Source organism: Microtus ochrogaster, chromosome 1 (assembly GCF_000317375.1).
Source record: "Microtus ochrogaster isolate Prairie Vole_2 chromosome 1, MicOch1.0, whole genome shotgun sequence".
In the NCBI taxonomy this organism is placed as follows: Eukaryota; Metazoa; Chordata; class Mammalia; order Rodentia; family Cricetidae; genus Microtus; species Microtus ochrogaster.
Genome location: NC_022009.1, coordinates 39,298,715 through 39,319,165, shown reverse-complemented (window position 1 = coordinate 39,319,165; position 20,451 = coordinate 39,298,715). Strand labels below are relative to the sequence as shown.

Below are 20,451 nucleotides of genomic sequence, written 5' to 3'. Positions count from 1 at the left end.
GGGACTTGATCAGGGGAGGGGGAGGGAAATGGGAGGCGGTGGCGGGGAGGAGGCAGAAATCCTTAATAAATAAATAAATTTATTAAAAAGCAAAAAACAAAAACAAACTGTCTCCATGAAAAGACATAGACATTAACAAGGTAGTGAAAAGTCACTCACTGAACCCCATTTTCCAACTTCCTGTGTCTGCTCCATCGCTGCACACAACACCATTTATGGTAAGGCCACCTTCTCCAAGTCAGCTTTAGCTGACTTTCATTTCTGGTAATTCCCCATGGCTGAGGACTAGGATCTCATTTCTTGTCTCAGACTGTTGTCCCTCAGACTACTTGGAGTGGTCCTCTTTGCTGACGAGCCTTAGTATGGCTTGACCAATATGCTCTACCCTTGCATTATTTTAGGGACACCTAGAATATTTTGCTATTGGATCTCTTCTCTCGTCCCTCCCTCAGCTCTGGGAAACAGCCTACATACCCCTTAAATAACAACCTATATTGGCCACCTAATGGCAGACCCCAACACGGAAGCTTTCTAATTTCTGTCAGTGAACAGGCAGATATAAAAAGTTTCAGTCCAGTCATGTTAAATTCTGTCCCACCAGCATCTCACACCCATCTGCTTATCCCACCGCTGTGCTGCCTCCCATAGAGGCCAAGTCTGTCTGTGACTGGATCTCAGGCAGGAGCCAGCAAGGCTGGTCAGTGCTACAAGTAGCAACATTATACAGTAATTGCTCAATCATCTTCTCATGAGTGACTTCAGAACCAAGGGATCTAGTAAAGGCTAAACCAAAAGGCAAGGCTTTATGGCATTATTGCTTTGTGAAAAAAAGTGAGTGTGCTTTGCTGTAGATATTTTGCTGGAGCTGACTTCCCTTTTCTGTTACATATTTGGGAATTAATTTCCACAGTTCAGAACTGTTTTGTGAGAACAGTTTCTCACTGCCAGGCCTCTGTTCCTCTCCATTAGATAAGGGTGGAGATTTGCCTTCCTGTCAATATCCAGGCATAGGGCATTCCATCTAAGACATTCACAGTACTACTTCCCCAAGCTGCTGCTTTGATTTTACCCCAAGACCAGAACAGCAGATAACAGCATACACTGGAACTGATCATTTAGAGGCTTGGTTCTCTTCTTCACTTAGAGCAGTAAGTCTAACTCCAAACATAGGCCCATAGAAACTGCAGGACTGGTGTATGTGCTATCTGATCAAGAGTTCTCTGTCATTTTTTAAATCAATAACTCAAATAAAATTTTATCCTTCTTAATGTTCTCTGATGCAATTTGATGTCTGAGAGGTTTTGCCAGTTTAAAAAGGACAACCTCACCAAACAAATTTCAGTATAACTTCTTTCCATGTTTTATTTTATTTATTTATTTAAGATTTCTGTCTCTTCCCCGCCACCACCTCCCATTTCCCTCCCCCTCCCCCAACCAAGACCCCCTCCCTCGTCAGCCCAAAGAGCAATCAGGGTTCCCTGCCCTGTGGGAAGTCCAAGGACCACCCACCTCCTTCCAGGTCTAGTAAGGTGAGCATCCAAACTGCCTCGGCTCCCACAAAGCCAGTATGTGCAGTAGGATCAAAAACCCATTGCCATTGTTCTTTCCATGTTTTAAATAAAAGGTGTTTTAAGATGCAAAATCTCAAACCAAGAAGGTGTTTTAAGGTATACAAATGCAAGTTATTAAGGTGTGTATCTGCACGATATAAAGGACAAATACAAATTATCAAATTTTTCTCTCTCATTGTGTTGCTATTCATAGTCTTAACATTATCAATAAAATGCTGATAAGCTATTAATCTAACTCTGACAGAGTACTACCACTACTGCAAGATCAAGATTTTAAATTGTCTCTGGTTGTTTTCTAATGTTTCTAATGTTTTCATTGTACAAAGCATCTATCATGGTCATTCTGGCACAAATATGCTGCTGTTTATACAATGTATATGTCTAAAACTTATTTTTTCATAAACTCAAAGAATTATTGTGAGTTCCAGGGAGCCAAATTGAAGGATTCACCTAAAACAGGTCAGATACACCCCTCTCAGTTCCCTGGTCCTGACACCCTCCTCCTCAAGGACCTAAAGAAAATTTTTTTTCTCCCTAAACTTTACCTTGTCCTCTGTTCTGCCAACACCTTGCCAGGTCCAAGAGATTCCAGACAGTTCCACACCACAAATCCTGAACAGGAGTGAAGCCATCAGCTACCCCAGCTTTCTCAGGTCCCCCAAGACTCTGACATCCACAAATCAGCAGGAAGCAGTCTTGAGAACTTGACTCCCTTATTCCCTGTCATGCCTAACTCCTCGCCTTTTTATTATAAAAGAAAGCCAGAAATGTTACAATTACAATTCTGTTGGCCTGCCCTGTCACCTTGGTACTCTGTCCCTTTAAGATACAAGCTCCACCCACCTCCAATTTCCCTCTTCCCACCAAGGCAAGCTGTTCTTGTGCCTGTCAGGTTTCCTTCTGAAGAAGCAGCCTCTGCCTTCTTCCTTCCTCCCTCTTCCTTCCTTCTTTCCTTCCTTCCTTCTTTCCGTTCTCTCTCTCTCTCTTTCTCTCTTCCCTCCATAACCCTCTTACCCTTATATCCTTCCCAATACCCAATAAATAAACTCTGTACCCAAGTTTTCTCTGTATGGTCAATTTGTCTGTCACCTGCTGCGGCCTTTCCTACCTGGACCTACCAGGGTCACCTGCACCATAAATCATAACAGTATCTTTCCTAGAACACGCTGCTGTTTCTTCACACTCCCACAGAAACAATGGATCTTCACATAGGACCAGCAGCTTCACTGCTCTTCCCTCATCAAGCCTATGCTTTACCAAAGAGAAGGTTCTGGGAAGTAGGCATAGCTGCTTCCTTCTATCAGCAGTAGTTAATCACCACCATACCTACAGCACCAAGAAGGGTTCTCGTTACTGTTCTGCCCTTGACAAGGGAGACCTATTGCGCTGGTGAGGACAAAGTCATGAGTTATCCCAACCTGATACAGACTCCGAGTAGCACATCTGCAACTGGTGCTCAGAAGGTAAAGACAAGGATTGTGAGTTCAAGCCTAGCCAGAGCAACAAAGAAAGAGTTGGTATTCAAACAAACAAAAAAGCCAGTGGTCCCATGTCCCACCTTCTTTAAAGAACTAAGCAACATGTTACTCTTTAAAATTCAACTCATGAAGCAGCCTTGGGACTTCTGTGACAGGCTCAAGAAAAGATATGAGCATGTGGATTTAGTAGCTAACCTAGTTATAGAAAGAGAATAATATTTTCGTACAGCTCCTCTACAACCTAAGAGGAAGTGGAGCTAACCATTTTTTTAGGCCATGAATTGTTTCATACTCTTTTAAGCTCAACTATACGTTTAAAAGCATTTCAGAAAATCCACCTCATTTTTATTACAGTCAGGATGGATGACTAAATGACCAAGGAACAAATATAGGAACACTGTTCTTTACAAGAATTTTATAAAACAAAAATCAAATTTTAGATCTATTAAAAATATTAACTGCTGAGCATGGTGACACACGCCTATAACCCTGACACTTGGGAAGCTGAAGCAGGAGGATCAGAGGTTCAAGGCCATTCTTTGATGCATAAAGAATCTGAGACTGGCCAGGTTACATCAGACCTTGTCTCATAAGAAAAAAATATAACTGTCTTGCTTATATTAATTTTCCTTTTTGTCCAATCTACATACATGTAAATGTTTCCATAGATCTTTATTATTATAAAGTAATTAGTAATGTTAATCTATTTGTCCTTAAAATAAAATAGCCTTTGTATCCTTTACAAATAGATAAGATTAAAAAAACATAACACAGGCATTATCTTTAAAAGATTATAATCAACATAATTTTATTTTACACTATAACGCACAAAAGAGCAGAGTCTGTCCCTGCTCCAGTTTCTCCAGTTGTCTCTCTCTCGGTGAACTGGGAGAGTGTTTTATAACTTCATACCTCTAAACCACAAAGCCTCTTGCGCTGCACAGTTGATTCTTACCCTGATGCTGGAAACCTCCATTAACCTTATACCACTGTGGGAATCTTCCCCCTCCCCTCTTTGCCTGCCTGCAATCAGAGTGTCAGCCAATGGAATGCTATGCTCCACCACAGGCCATCTGTGACCTGCAGGGTTCCTGGAACATCATGTTCTGTTTCAGATATATAATTGTGCTGCTTTCATAAAACCCTTTTGCTTTTCTCGGAATTTAAACTTTTATCTCAAAAAATGTCAATTCTGGTGAGGAAGAGAGTAACATTTTCTGAGATGCAAACCAAAGAAGATAGCAGCAATTTGTATTGCTCATTTGTATTCCTTCATTCCTTAGTTAAGACTTTTTTTTCAGAGAACTATCAAAACCAATTAAATATTCTTTCATGCTTCTTAGAAACCTTCTAACAAAAAACTGCAGTCAAATATTGAGCTTTAAGTGCACATTTCCTCAACTTTAAATGAGTATAATACATCATATGGAACTGACAATCGTTTACAGGATGTGTCTGAGGCATGCAGCACAGTGCCTGCCCCACATTAAGTGTTCCACGAATCATTATTGTTTGTCCATTCAACTGTACTACTTCAAATAAGACTTCTAAAAAGCGTATTCATGTTTTCATTCACAAATATCTTTATTTGCAAAGTAAATGACTTCTATTCAAATTCAAAATGAGATCATTTAAGAATCTATCTCTATTCAGTATAAATGCTGTATCATTTACATCAGGAGATATTTTTCGTATTTTCTTACTGTATCACTCATAAAAATAAAGTCACAAACAGTAATAAAAGAAGTGGTACATCTTTGCAGAATCAAAATATTGCTAAATCGCATCTACCAACTTTAAATAATCAAATTTCACACTGATTTATAGACTATGTCTCTTTTGTCTTCTATTATGTACTTCCACTTTCTCCTCTTACTCCTGTAAAATGTCTGAGAACAAAAGTCAGTGTCGTAGCATGCTATCAATGCTGTCTTCAGTCAAGAAGGCTTCAGTGAGTGGGGCCAGAGTGTTAAACACACAAAGGGTCTTTTGGGTAGATACTGATTCTCTGAGAACATTCAGTTTAATCAACATTCTTTCTCAAGCAGGCTGTGAGTGCCTGTTATTTCCAAACACCATTCCAGGCTCTGAGGATAAAATGGCAAACTAGAGTGACAAAGATTCTACCTTTATGGAAAAGAGGGAAAGACTAGTAGGTGCCAAGGTCAGAAAGAACATGATAGCAAGTTTTATTCTATCTGAAATAAAATTTGTTTCCTTCAGTTTTCTTGTAGCTACTATTAAAAATTAACTGAAGCTAAATATGTAAAAGCAGCAGAAATTTACTCTCTCACAGTTCTAGGTGTGCTAAAGCAGTATTACTCAGGCCAAGATGTTCAATGCCACACTCCCTTCCTTACCACTTCCAGCTAATTATGCTGTCACTTCTTGGCTTCCCTTTATCTTTCCCTATCTTTACTGTTGTCTTTCCCATTCATTCATTTTCTGCCTTCCTCTTCTAAGAGATATGTTGTAGCATGAATAATAAAAAGCCAGAGTCAGGGGGCTGGAGAGATGACTCAGAGGTTAAGAGCACTGGCTGCTCTTCCAGAGGTCCTGAGTTCAATTCCTAGCAACCACATGGTGGCTCACAACCATCTGTAGTGAGATCTGGCACCCTCTTCTGTCGTGCGGGCATACATGGAAGCAGAATGTTGTATACATAATAAATAAATAAATAAATACATCTTTTAAAAAAAAGAAAGAAAACAGAGATAGAAATTGGAGTTCAACCCAAAAACAAGAAAAGCAAGGCAGCCAAGCAACTAGAGAAGTCTTACCTCTACTAAGGCTGGGTGACAGCAAAACTAAGCAGCAGTTAAAACTGAGCTATCACACGTGACAGCATTTAAGCTCCATCCAAAGGATCCAAGACAATCTCCCTATCTCTGGATCTGTTATTTACCCACATCCTGAAATTACCTTGTTCTAGAATAAGGTAACATTTACAGTTTACTGGTATGAGGGCTTGATTCTTAGGAATAAAGGGAAGGGAACAGAACAGAAGGGAGGGAAGGGAAGGGGATAGTATTCTTCACTTCACTTCACCATTGAAGTAATACTCTTCTCACAAGAGTATAAAACACAATTAGTTGGTACTTTATAAAGACCTCTCTGGGTGAATAGCTTCTAGAAGGCAAAGTAGAAGCAATAGGTCCTATGTGTAGCTTGCTGAGATTCAGACAAAGTAGCTGAGGCCTGAGAAGTGAATTACACATTAGAGATCTCTGCAATCAGCCAGTCAAGAGGTTAACAAAGCTCAGATGACTAAGACCAAAACTGCAAATGACAGCTTATGGTGGAGAGAATATGTAGTAAGGGGAACACTCCTCCATTGCTGGTAGGACGGCAAACTTGCATAGCCACTTTGGAAATTAATATGGCAGTTTCTCAGAAAATTGGAAATCAATCTACCTCAAGACCCAGCTATACCACTCTTGGGCATATACATAAAGGATGCTCAATCATACAAGGATAGTTGCTTAACTATGTTTATAGCGGCTTTATTTGTAATAGCCAGAACCTGGAAACAATGTAGATGCCCCTCAACCAAAGAATGAATAAAGAAAATATGGTACATTTACACAATGGAGTATTACTCAGCTGTTAAAAACAATGACATTAGAAAATTTGAAAATGATTAGATGGAACTAGAAAAAAATATCATCGTGAGGTAACCCAGACCCAGAAAGAAAAACATGGTTTGTACTCACTCATAAGTGAATATTAGCTATAAAGTAAAGGATATCCATGCTTTAATCCACAGACCCATAGAGACGAGGTAGTAAGGACGACCCAAGAAGGGGACATACGAATCTTCCTAGAAGGGGAATAGAAGAGACTTCTTGGGTGGCCTGGGGCTGGTGGGGATGGGAACCTGAGAGATTGGGTTGAGGAGTAGATGGAGGGGGAAGAGTACTGAAAAAGATAACTGGAAATGGGGGGATGGCGCATTTCAGGGTCAGGTAGAAACCTGATGCAAGTGAAACTTCCACAAATGGCCCCAGCTAAGACTTCTAATAATAGTGGAAATGTAGCCTGAACTAGCCATCTCCTGTGATCAGACTGGGGACTACCCCAATTGTCATTAGAGAGCCATTGTCTACTAACAGACAGAAACAGATGCAGATATATAGCCAAACATTAGGCCAAACTCAGAGAATCCTGCTGAAGAGAAGGAGGAAGGATTATAGGAGTCAGAGGAGTCAAGGACATCACAAGAAAGCTCACAGAAAAAAAAGCTAACCTGGCTCACAGGAACTCATAGAGTCTGAACCAACAACCACAGTGCCTGCATGGAACTGCCCTTGGCCCTCTACAAATATGTGACAGTTACAGTTACGTAGGTTGGTCTACTTGTGGAACTCCTAACAAAGGGAGCAGGGGTTGTCCCTAACACTTTGACTGGCTCTTGGAGTCCTACTCCTCACACTGGGTCACCCTGCCCCTTAAAACAAGGAGAGGAACTTAGCCTTACTGCAACTTGATATTCCATGCTTTGTTGATATCCATGGAAGGCCTGCCCCTTTCTGAACAAAAACAGAGAAGGAGTGGATTGCAGGGGAGGGGAAAATGGGAGGAAAGGAGTGAGAGGAAACTTTGGTTGAATGTAAAACAAATAAATAAGGTTGACTAAACTGCCACAGGAAGTTGGTTGATTAAGCTGTCCCTTCCTTTGTGGGATGAACAGGCATCACAGAATTGTTGTTTGAATTCAGAGATTCAAATGTATAAAACATTCAATAGTGTACAGCGTCTGGCACCCAGTAAGACCTTAGTAAATATTCATTACAGTCATTTTCTGAGCCTAACGACACACCTTTTCTACTGTACAATATTATGACACAGTTTTGGAACAAAATATAAGTAAATGAGATTAATTCAAAAGTTCAACAGGAAGAAACGTTTGGTGCCGTATTATTTTTTTTTAATTTTTTTGTAGACATTTTATAGATATATTTGAAACAGATTTGGCAGCTATTGACATACCACAACAAATGCATTGTGGCAGGACGAGAACCATTAGAAAAGCTTTAATGAAACATTTTGTTTTGATATAAGGGTTAGTCTGATTTTCTAAGGGAGGGTGGTTCATTAAGTAATACATGTAAAAGACAGTATAGAAATGTTTGTTTGAGAATAGTAAGGAAGAAAGGCATGATCCAGGAAGGGATCCAGAGTATTAGTGAACCAAATATCCATACATATGATAAGACTTGTGGTTGAATTTTTGATTTGGCTCCTGTGTCTTTGGGCCTCATTTCAAACCACTTAAGGCTGGTTGAAGTGGAAGCAGCATCATTCATGGAGGAAGGCGCAAATCTCATTCTTAGCAGTAGTAAGATCTAGTCTTCTTCAAAAATAGAATTGTAATATTCCCACCTGCAACCACTTGCTTTGGGAAGATAGAAGAAACCAGGAGTCATGGGCAGGAACTATTTTGGTGAGCAAATATATGGCGGGGTAAGGAAAAAAGAGGCCTCTGGCATGGGAGAGCTAACACAGAGGTCCGTATTATAATGAAGTTCATTATGCTATTTTAAGTGTAATGATATCACCTGTAGTGGCATTTCATTTGTATTTTAATAAATAAAGCTTGTCTAAGGATCAGAAAAGTAAAACAGTCACACTGGCTAGCCTTAAAGACCAGGCAGTAATGACACATGCCTTTAATCCCAGAGGGCACACTAGTTACCATAAAAACCAGGTAGTGCATGCCCTTAATCCCAGTGGTTTATGCCTTTAATTCCAGGCCTAGAGAAGAATATAAAACAAAAGGAGGTGGCTCACAGCCACAGCCTCATCCTGAGATTCCTGGAGGCAGGATCGTCATTTGGGACTGAGGTAGAAGTATGAGCCAGTGGCTAGCTGTTTTGTTTTTCTGATCTTCAGGTTGAACCCCAATTTCTGTCTCTGAGTTTTTATTAATTGTGTTTCATTTGGTGCCCAAATAAAATACAAATGAAATGCCACTACAATAACCCTCATTTATAATTTTATAAAAGGATACAGAAATTTAGAAATTTATCTTGACAGTCAAAATCCATTCACTTCCAGATAACATAAGCACAAGTATATTATTAAAGTCTAATGTCTCAGAATTCAGTTTATTAAGTTCTGGAAAAATACTAGATCAATAATGATCATATAATTAAATTATATAACATGAATAAAATAACTATATCTTGAAATATTTTCACATCTTTAGAACTTAAATTGGAAGTCAACAAATACTTTCCTTCTTGATTCTTGCTAAAATTCTACATTGAGACAAGTACACAACCCTTTAACATCCACTTTGGATACAGTTTAGAAAGGAAATTTTGGAAATAATTGAAATTAGTTCAATTATAATCCTAATTTTTTGGCTGGAATTTTAATATTTTATTTATTTTGTTTTTAGATTTTATTTTTAATTGTGTGTTTGTGTGTGCACATTCACACATGTGTATGTATGCACATGTATACACATGTGAGTACAGTGTCCATAGAGGCCAGAAGAGGGCATCAGATCTCCTGGAGTCACAGTACCCTACTACATTCTGCTGCTCCTTCACCCAGCTGCATGACTTAAGGACTTTCCTGATGAGGGATCCCACCTGAGACCCTTCTACCTTTTTGTATCTCCTCCAAACAGTGCAGGCAAGAGAGACAAAGGTCCTAACAAATGCTTGCTTGCTAGTTATCCTGAAGAAAGAATGAAGAGCTGGGGTTATAGCTCAGCTGCAGAGTACTCGCCTAGCTTGCACAGGGCCCCAGGTTCGAGCCCTAGCACTACACGAACTGGCCACAGGAAGCTCAGTGTCATCCTCAGCTACATACTGAATTCTACACCAGCCTGGGTTACATGAGATTCTGACTAGAAACTAATTAATTAAATAAAAAAGAAAGAAATCATTCATCAATAAAGGTTTTCTTAAAACAAATTCATTAGTGGGTACTTGTTTTGAATCAATTAATCAGTTAATGTTCTGTATTAAAACCATTATCTTCATCCCAGCAGTGGCGGCGCATGCCTTTAATCCAAGCACTCGGGAGGCAGAGACAGGCAGATCTCTGTGAGTTCAAACCCAGCTTGGTCTACAAGAGTTAGTTCTAGGACAGGCTCCAAAGCTACAGAGAAACCCTGTCTTGAAAAAAAAATCTTCAGCTAGACATGGTGAAACACACCCTTAATTTCAGGCTTCAATAAACAGAGGCAGGCAGAGCTCTGAATTTGAGGCTAGCCTGATCTACAGAGAGTTCCAGGATATCTGGGGCTACACAGAGAAGTCCTTTTTCAAAGAACATAAAGCAAACATATCTTCCATAATGCAAGCATATCTTATAGTTTCAGAAGATACATCTGAAACTGCATATAAATACACTGTATATACGAAATGAATGTATATTCTCCTTTCTTCTTTTTTCTAAAGGGGAGGTATTTTGGTGCTGGGAAATGAGATGAACCCAGGTCCTCACATATGCAAAATTTCTTAGTAGTTATATTTAGTTGCCTTGACTATGAGCACATTAGCAAAATTTTGTCAGAACTATTTCAGAACCTACAAAGGTTGCTGCTGTCTACCTTTCATCCTCTATTGTTGTTTTGGAGAACTGGATGCTAGGGGCTGGAGAGACGGCTGCTCTTCAGAGGACCTGAAATTCAATTCCCAGAAGCCAGAAGGCAGCTTACAACTATCTATAACTCTAGTCCTGGAGATCCTTTGGGAACCAGGTATGCACTTTGGACAGTCTGATCTCTGTGAACTAGACTTAGCCAACTCAACACAGTATGCAGAGATGTTTTACATTAAATTAATTTTCTTACTTATATGAACTTCTTTCAACCATTTACTTCATGCCTCTGGTGTCATGATAATAATGTTAGGTCAGTTAACACTACCAAAATCAAATGTACAAATAGGCTTGATCTATATATTTATCCACTTCAAAATTAGACATGATTCTGGGAAAGAGACATAACAAAGCTCAGTGAATTCATGAATCAACATGGTAGCCAGTAAGAAATCATATTGACTTGTAGAAATGTGGGCTTCTTATGAAAATGACAGTAGTTGCAACCATGCTATAAATAATTTCAAAAACAAAACTCAAAGATATATTAATGATTACAGTTTGAAAATATCTATAAATTCATTTGTAAGCAGTTATAACCAAATGGAAAGCTGAAGGTAAGTAAATATTAGCAAATATTATCTACCATAGCAGGCAACCTCTGAGCCCATTAGTGATTATGATGCTAGAGAACATAAAGACAGCTGTCCAGATTGCTCACAAAATACTTGTTAAAAAATAAAAAAAGAAGTTCTTCATATGCATACAGGTGCAAATAAATAATAACTATCAATTATTAATATCTAGCATGATATATTAGTAATCAATGGACATTACATACTTGAGGAGAAATATGACAGTAGAGAAAATATTTATGGTCACAGCAAGAAACTAATTCTCAAGAAACTTAAGAAGGAGTGAAATCCATGTAAACTAAAACTGAGATGATCATAATGAACTCCATTTGAGGATTCCTCAGAAGTCAGCACAGGCCTATCCACAGGATCTTAGTTAAATTACTATCAGTAGTAAAGACATAAAATGAGTGTGCTAATTTTTGAAATTTTTGAAAACAATATCAAATGATATATCTATAATTTTATAAAGATAGCTACATTTTTAAGCTATTACAAATTTACCTTTAGAATTTCTTTACTGAAAATCACCAAGGAACTCTTTACAACTAATTTCCCTAAATATGTTTATTATAATTCAAAATAAACATAACATTTCTTCTACTCCATTAGTAGGTGTAAAAGATAAACCATCAAAGCTCCAAAATTTTCTCTTAATAGTGATAACATGCTACTGGAAAAAGAAAAAAATCAATAAACTTGAATCTTATTTCATACCAACTTACTCTGACTTTGGGTAAGACTCTCCGAAGGGTCTCAGTAGGATTCTGTCGCATCAAAATTGGAAGATTTGCAATCACACTTGTTCCTTGGATATCTTGACCAGCACTTACAAGGAAAATGCAAATTTTTAAATTTAAAATTAGGAGCTGAATTTTAAATTTAATGGGTCAATTTGAAAAAAATAACTGTTTTTAATGACTTCCTACAATGTTTCAACCACATCACTGAAATACAAAAGTAAAACCAGATATAAAATCTTATTAAATAAATCTTATAACAAATACATATAGACATTACAGATATGCAAAATACAATTTTTTGTTAATATACGTGTCATAAAGTATTAACCATTTTACTAATACTTTACAAATCTACCACATTTTTCTCTGTGATGTGAAAGTTTGCTATACTTTATAAAAATATATGATAGAATATGGTAAAATAATAATTATAGCAACAATTAAAATAATCTACACAAAACCACAATGCTGAGTTCACTGAAATGACTTATATAGTTTGGCTTCATGAAATGCAAGAAACTTCTGAAAGATACACTCAAAGCTCTTACAGGCCACTAGTACATTTTATATAATGTCTTTTTGGTCTAACATGCATTACAGCTTTGTTCCCAAAATAATATCTGTGGTATTCTAGAGGCCTAAATACTTTGGGAAATATTCACATCCTTCTGGAAAGAACACTTCCATGAACTACAAATACTTCTTTAAAATACAGTCTGAGTATTACAAGTTTTGATGCATGTCAAGTACTGAAGGAAATGCCACCTGTTCTGAACAGACACCAAACACATTAAATGTTTATGGCATAAATTTTATTTACATACTTTCAATAAATTAAAATTATTTTTACTTCTCTTCAAACTGAGGTCATTCGAAGATGAATGGCCCCACAAGCTCATATATTTGAATAACTTGGTCCCTAGTTGGTAGAACTGACTGGGAAAGATTAGGTGGTGTGGTCTTGTTGAAGAAGGTGTGACACTTGAGATGGGCTTTCAGGTTTCCTAAGAGCCATTCTGAGTCTCCCTCTCTCTGTCCTAAGGTTGTGTCTCAACACGTAAGCTCTCAGCTACTGCTCTAGCACCATGGCTGTCTGCTGCCATGCTCCCTGCCATGATGGTCATGGATACTAATCCCCTGAAACTGTAAGCCCCAGTAAACTCTTTTATAGTGTTTTATCGTAGCAACAGAAAAGTAACTACGACAAGAATTATTCATGGTTTTACAAAATGTATGTGAACTTTAAATATAAAGTTTTCAAATAGTTTAAGGAATATGTTTGCTTCTTCAGAATTATTCAGGTGTTTTCCAGTCATAAGAAACATGTTCTAGTTGTGAATGAAGCTGTCCTGCCATGATCAAGTCTTGACCTGCTGCACTACAGCAGACTATGGAATACTACTACTCACTGGTGACTAAGCCTTCAAATATATGAGCCTATGGGGGGCATTTTTATTCAAACCATCACAGCCAGTTTTTTAAATATTTTTAACTTAAATAAAATGCTTTGCTTAGTTTTTTCTTAAGATTCCTCCTATCATCATGTTGTATTTTTGTTCATCTTCTGTATTATGTTCTCTCATATTCTTTTTACCTTCAAACCTTCTATTTTTATATTTAAAATTTCCCCATTTCTCTTCAACAGTAATTGTTTCATTCACTATCTTTTCTAATTGAGTCATTTTCCAACTTTCTACTGAGTTCTATCACTTCAATTCTACACTTTCATAATTAATGATGACTGTGATGGTCTTGTGTCTTATTTATTTTCTTAATTTTCTTTGGAGACAAATAGTAGGTTATAATTATATGTTTTGTGGTCTCTGTCTCTTGTGATAAGAACTATTAGTCTTTGCCTTACTTTCTCATTAAACACACACACACAGACACACACACACACACACAGACACACACACACACACGGAATTGGATTATAATCTTTAAACCCTGAAGGTATGGTTCAGAATAGCTTCTTATTTTATAGTCTTTTTTTTTTTTGCTACTTTTTGTAATCTTGAACATGTGATGTTTGCCTTTTGAGGTCCAAGTTTTCAAACACATGAGCCTTTACTCAGATATAAATCACAACAGTAGTGTATTTGTCTATGTGTAACCTGAGACAACAAGAAATATTGTTTTCATAGCTCTGTAGACCAGAAGCCCCAAGTCAAGAAATCAGTGGTACCCAGTTTTGGCCCTCTTAGCTTCCTGCATCTCCATTTTTGTGGTCAAATTGCCTTCTCCTGTCCTATGTTTTACTCTGGATAATTCCTTTATATACGCATGTTACTAGACCTAGATAATATAGGATGATCTCTTCATTTCAGGATTCTTCTAAAAATTAAGAATACACTCCAGCATTCTAGATTAGGGTATAGACAAATTTTAGGGGTTACCTTTGATTGTATGACAAGTAATTTTTGGACAACTTTAGTTTCCACCTCTGACAATCTTCTTAGATTAGCATAGTCCCTTATTTCATGCTGTTCTCTTTTCTCTTCATTTTTGTCTTTAAAAGATCTACTTACAAAGGTAAGAAAGCTGCCAAGATCAAGTCTTGACCTGCTGCACTACAGCAGACTATGGAATCCAGGATTTCACAATCATTTCACTTTCTTACCCTTGTAAGTAGATCTTTTAAAGAGAATTGACTTTTAAGAGAAGTTACAGAAGGCACATGTGGATCATGTGAATCCAAATCTTAAATGCATTCTGGTCCTATTACCCTCCAAACATTTTCCTACAGAAATTTTAATGCAAAGGGAAGATATCATCTTAGAATGGATCTTTTTACCACATAAACCAAGTAAAAAATTAAAAACTTATATGTAAAAGGTCTCTGAGTTAATTCTAAAAGGAAAATTGATACTTTGTCAATTAGCAGCAATAGTCCCTGCAGAAATTATATTAACTTTTACAAATGATGAAATTAACGAACTATGGGAAGAAAGTGGACCCTGACAAAAAGCTTGTAGTACAACTATCCCAAAAGCCTATCAACATGGTAAAATTTCATAAATCTTCACAAATGTTTGTTTCTGCTGTTCTAAAAACATATAATGGTCTTTTTGTAGTCCCAGTCCACTTAAAGACTAAAACTAGCTTTGTAGTTGGAGTGTGGCTCTCTGCTTCTCTAAACCAAAATATGATTATTAAAGTGAAATTCAAAATCTCTGTCTTGTGTCAGAAGAGTCACCTGATAGAAGACAGAAGAAAAACAAAAATTTAAGGACTATTTTATTGCTACTAATCTCATAATCCTTTGGTTTTATATTGACCCTTTGACAGCTTTTCTTAAGGTATAAGATTTATAAGAGATATATTTTAAACTTTTTGTCATGTATTAATGGTCATATAGCGTATTAACTAATTCTAGAAAAATGTTTCATCTACCTTCCTGTACATGATTTTGGTTTGAGTCTCTATCAGTTTTCTCCAGTGAACCATGAGCGTACCTAACAGCAACCTTTGAAGTCTCCATAGGGAGCATGGGGCCCCACAACGATGACGATGACTCCTCCAGGACTATGATAACACTACTAAGCTGAAAAACACCACCTAATTATTGGCTTTGGACTACAAACTGCTCAGAATAATTTCGAGGTGGCTAGCTGAGATGATCCAACCTAAAAACTACTCTAGCCAGGACTTGAGATAAGGCTTGCACTTTCCCATTACGCAAAGACTGGACAAAAAAAAAAGATACAGCTACCTCTCCCAGGACTTGACAATTAACTCAAATTTTTCTTTTCAGGATCCCCTAAAGATACTATCACCCCAAGACAGCAGGAAGTAAATTTAAAAATACAATGTTAACATTCCCAAGAGGTGGGGTGGGTGGTGTTTGGTCATTCAATAGATTATGGATATTTGTTATTGTTTACGGGGTTAGTAATAAGTTATTCTTGGTAATGTGATGGAGGAAGGTCATTGGCTAATAAAGAAACTGCCTTGGCCCATTTGATAGGCCATCCTTGAGGTGGGGAGAGTAAACAGAACAGAATGCTGGGAGGAAGAGGAAGTGAGCAGAGATGCCATTTTCTCTGGGGCAGACTCGATGAAGCTCCGACCCAGGATGGAAGTAGGCTAGAATCCTTCTCGGTAAGCTACTGTCTCGTGGCGCTACACACATTAGTAGAAATGGGCCAAGCAGTGTTTAAAAGAATACAATTTGTGTGTTGTTATTTCGGGAAAAGCTAGCCAGTGGCTGGGAGCTGGGTGGCAGGAATGCAGCCCGCAGCTCCTTCAACAATAATGGTCAGGAAAAAAGCTAAACAAAAGAAATTAGATTTAAGGTCCTCATTTTGAAAAGAAAAAAATGGGGGGATATAGATATGATAGGACAAAAGGGTAGATATTGAATCTACTCTGAAAAAAGGGAGGATATAGAAATGATAAGATAAAAGGGTAGGCTAATGAATCTACTTCTAAAAATCAACTACTAGTTTTAAACATTTTACATTGGATTGGACTTTTGTATATTGTATATAAACTTTGTATATCGGCCGGGCGGTGGTGGCGCACGCCTTTAATCCCAGCACTCGGGAGGCAGAGGCAGGCGGATCTCTGGGAGTTCGAGGCCAGCCTGGTCTACAAGAGCTAGTTCCAGGACAGGCACCAAAGCTACAAAGAAACCCTGTCTCGAAAAAAAAAAAAAAAAAAAAAAAAAAAAAAAAAAAAACCTTGTATATTGAGATTAATTCTGTTAGAACCTACTGTACATACATTTCTACTCTTATTCAAGGTATTATAACTATATAGCTCATTTAACAATATAAGGCAAATTTCTAGTCCTTTAAAGTTATTATTACCAACTGTCTAGGATAATAAGGGAGTGCAGGTTAGTAATTAGCCACCTATTATAATCAAACTTATAGTCACATTAGGTATGTTTTCAAGGTCAAAGATATATTTTAGATATATCTTCAAATACTTCAGACATCTAGAGAACATAGCATTTAAGATGTTAAAATAACTTTGATGTAGGTGGGTCTTCTATCTATCTGTGCTTTCATTGGTTAATTAATAAAGAAAACTGCTTGGCCTGATAGGGCAGAATTTAGATAGGTGGAGTAGACCGAACAGAATGCTGGGAAGAAGGCAATGAGGCAGACGATATAGCTCTCCTCTCCAAGATGGAAACAGGTTAAGATCCTTCCTGGTAAGCCACCACCTTGTGGTGCTACACAGATTATTAGAAATGGGTTAATCAAGATGTGAGAATTAGCCAGTAAGAGGCTAGAGCTAATGGGCCAAGCAGTGTTTAAAAAGAATACAGTTTCCGTGTAATTATTTTGGGTAAAGCTAGCTGGGAGCCAGGCGGCGGAAAGTGGTCCGCAGCTCCTTCTACATAACTTAGGTTCTTTTTATGACAATGAGGTATGTCTGCCCCTGGAAGTACCATTCTATTTCATTAGGTATGTTTTCAAGGTCAAAGATATATTTTAGATACATCTTCAAACACTTCAGAGATCTAGAAAACATAGCATTTAAGATGTTAAAATAACCTAGGTTCTTTTTATGACAATGAGGCATGTCTGTCCCCGGCAGTACCATTTTACTTCAGAGGAGATAAAGGGTATTGAAGAAACTTCACAAGAAGTTTACTTTCTTTGTGGCAAAAGTAAGCCATGGAGCAAGAAAATATCCTTGCTTTGACTGCTGACAGTATGCTGTCCTAATAGAACAAGCAGGACACAAAAGAAAGTGACACCAAACATTGTCAAGACAAGAAGGGACTGCCCTTCCCAATATCCTGCTTCACAAAAAGTCTGTCAGATATGCTAGGCCTGTAGGCTGAAGATGCATACCCCAACATTGCATAGGAACTTTGGGTGAGAGTCCAGGAAGTCAGCTGTTTTTGTCATTTCTCACAGTTTTTGAAAATTGCTTGCTCGCTTATTCAGTTAAAATATTATTTTCTTCATGGGTCTCTGAGAGGACTGAAAACTAGATAGTTATAGTTTTCCTTGTTTACCAGATGCAGAAAGCAAGTTCTGATAGAAAGTAAAGGTACAAGACTTTGAACTCACCAAGATAGGATCAATATGGAGTATTTTCTCTGAATTTGTCAAATGCAAATGGACTAGACGTTGTTAGTGTACTTATTGCCTGTATGCCTGTATATACTGTATACTGCTATTATATTTATTGTATATAGTTTTTCTTATATTAGCTATATACTTCTAATTTTAGATAAAAAAGAAAAAATATAGTGATATTTTATTTCTGTTTTCATAAATAAAGCTTGTCACTACAAGTCAGGCAGTGGTGGCACACACTTTTAATCCAAGGATTTGGGAGACAGAGGCAGATGGATCTCTGTAAAATCAAGGCCATCCTGAGCTAAACAAGATCAATGCAGAAACAAATCCAGCTGGTGGCGCCTCACATCTTTAATCCCAATACTAGAAAGTTTTACACCTTTAATCCCAGCACTAGAAGGAATACAGTTTGGAGGAGAGAGAGGGGCTCCGGCTGCTCAGTTGCTTAGTCTATGATCACCCAGTCTTGGTAGAGGTAAGACTTCTCTAGTGGCTTGGCATTTGCTTTTCTGGTTGAACCCCAATATCTGTCTCTGGATTTTTATTATTTTGTGCTACAGTCATGAATATGGAAGACATTTGTATGAAGAAGGGAGGGTGGCAGGAGGAGAGGGCGAGCAACCAGAGTACACTATATACATGTATGAAATGGTCAAAGAAAACGTGTTTTTTAAAAGCTGGCAAATGGCTCAGCAGGTAAATGCACTTGCCTCTAAGTCTGACAACCTAAGTTCAATTCCTGGAACCTATATACAGGTAAAAAGGAGAAAACTAACTCCACAAAGTTGTCCTCTGGCTTCCACATACATGCCATGGTCAAAAAAAAATTAAGTAAATATTTAAAATTTTTAATTAAGAGTTGCAAAGATGGCTTATTAGTTAACAGCGCTTGCTGCTCTTGTAGAGGACCCAGGTAAGACTCCCACAACCTACATGGTAGCTCTTTTTCATCTACAACTCCAGTTCCAGGGGATCAGATACCCTCTTCTGACCTCCACAGGCACCAAAGACACATGTAGTGTACAGACACATACACACACAGATGAAACACCCACACATATAAATTTTAAAATTATTTTTTTCTAAAATTAAAAAAAAAAATGAAAGAGCATACCATATTCCCAAGCAATCAATACAGTACAACCACCACTTACATAAACAGTTGAACTTTAAAGAAAATAAAAATTATTTTGGAATCCAAATAAAATGAACAAGTTACTTAACAACAGAAAATCACACTGCCATTGATTTTGATAGCAATATGATATTAACAAAGCAGTGATGCTTCAGAGGCTGACACTGCTTACTATACCTAGGATATAAACAGGAAAAAAAGAAAATCAACCTAAACCATAATTCTCATAATTGCTGACAAACACAAAAACTAAATATTTGTAATCAATTAATACCTGGCTCTTCTCCTGACAGGAAGAGAAAAAGGTATTATGGATAACATAGTGGGCATCATCAGTTAATAGGGAACAAGTCAGTGAACTTCTCTTTTCTTCCTACCCCTGGTTTGGGGTCCATTTACAATATACTGTTACCCAGCAGGTAGAGCCCAGGATGCTGCTAAACATCCCACAGTGTGTAGGACAGCTCCCCACAACAAAGAACATCCATTTCCCAACAACAACAAAAATCCAGGAAACTCTGGTGTAGGCAAAGCAACTATTAGATAAATAATGTGAACAGCAGTTTAGATAACTGCTTAGCTAAAATGGTTATTTCCTATTTTTGACTACATGTTCAGTTTAGCAGAAATACACAGGTGCTAACTTCAAGCTGGGAAGTACGACACACTAGAGAAGTGGCTCTCAAACTTAGCATGTTTGAGATCAGCAGAGCACTTGATAATACTAAGCCAAATCCCAGATCCTCTAGGTTCATAGGTCTCACTGAGGCCTAAGGACTTGATTTCTCACAGGTACCCAGTGATACTGCTGCTGTGGTCTGGGCCATGCATTTTGGGAGCCACCATTCTAGATGATTTTTAATAATGAAAAAATAATTTTAAAAAGTATATTGATTGGTTTTTTTGTCAACTTGATGCAACAAGAGTTGTCTCGAAAAAGCATCTTCAAATAAGAAAATATCCTCCATCAGGCTGCCTGTAAGCAATTTGTGAGACATTTTCTTGATTGATATGAGAGGGCCAAGCTCACTGCAAAGGAGCCACCCCTGTGCAGGTTGAAGAAACCGGGAGAAGCAAGCCAGGAAGCAGTGATCCTCTGTGACCACTGCTTGAGTCTCTGCCTCTATGTTCCTGCCCTGACTTCCCTTCAAGGTGGACTATAAGCTATAAAATTAAATAACTTTTTCCTTTCAAGTTGCTTTTGGCTATGGTGCTTCTCACAACAATAAAATGCAAAGTAGGACATAAATGTAGAAAGAGCCTACAGAGTCACCACAGATGCAGAATG

The 20,451-nt window shown here is 37.7% G+C and overlaps 1 protein-coding gene across 5 annotated transcripts in view; it reads right to left on the bottom strand.

Moving 5' to 3' along the window:
• Ppp4r4 (protein phosphatase 4 regulatory subunit 4) overlaps nt 1–20,451 on the bottom strand; it is a 96,185-nt gene that overhangs the window by 53,532 nt on the left and 22,202 nt on the right. For 3 of the 5 annotated variants that reach the window (XM_005343496.2, XM_026780903.1, XM_026780908.1), the window contains exon 3: nt 11,967–12,069. The exons of 1 other annotated variant lie outside the window; for it this stretch is intronic. In XM_005343496.2, coding sequence (XP_005343553.1) covers nt 11,967–12,069 — 103 coding nt within the window. Of the gene's footprint in view, nt 1–11,958; nt 12,070–20,451 lie in introns of those variants that run through there. One more of the 5 variants, XM_026780920.1, reaches the window with a different exon arrangement.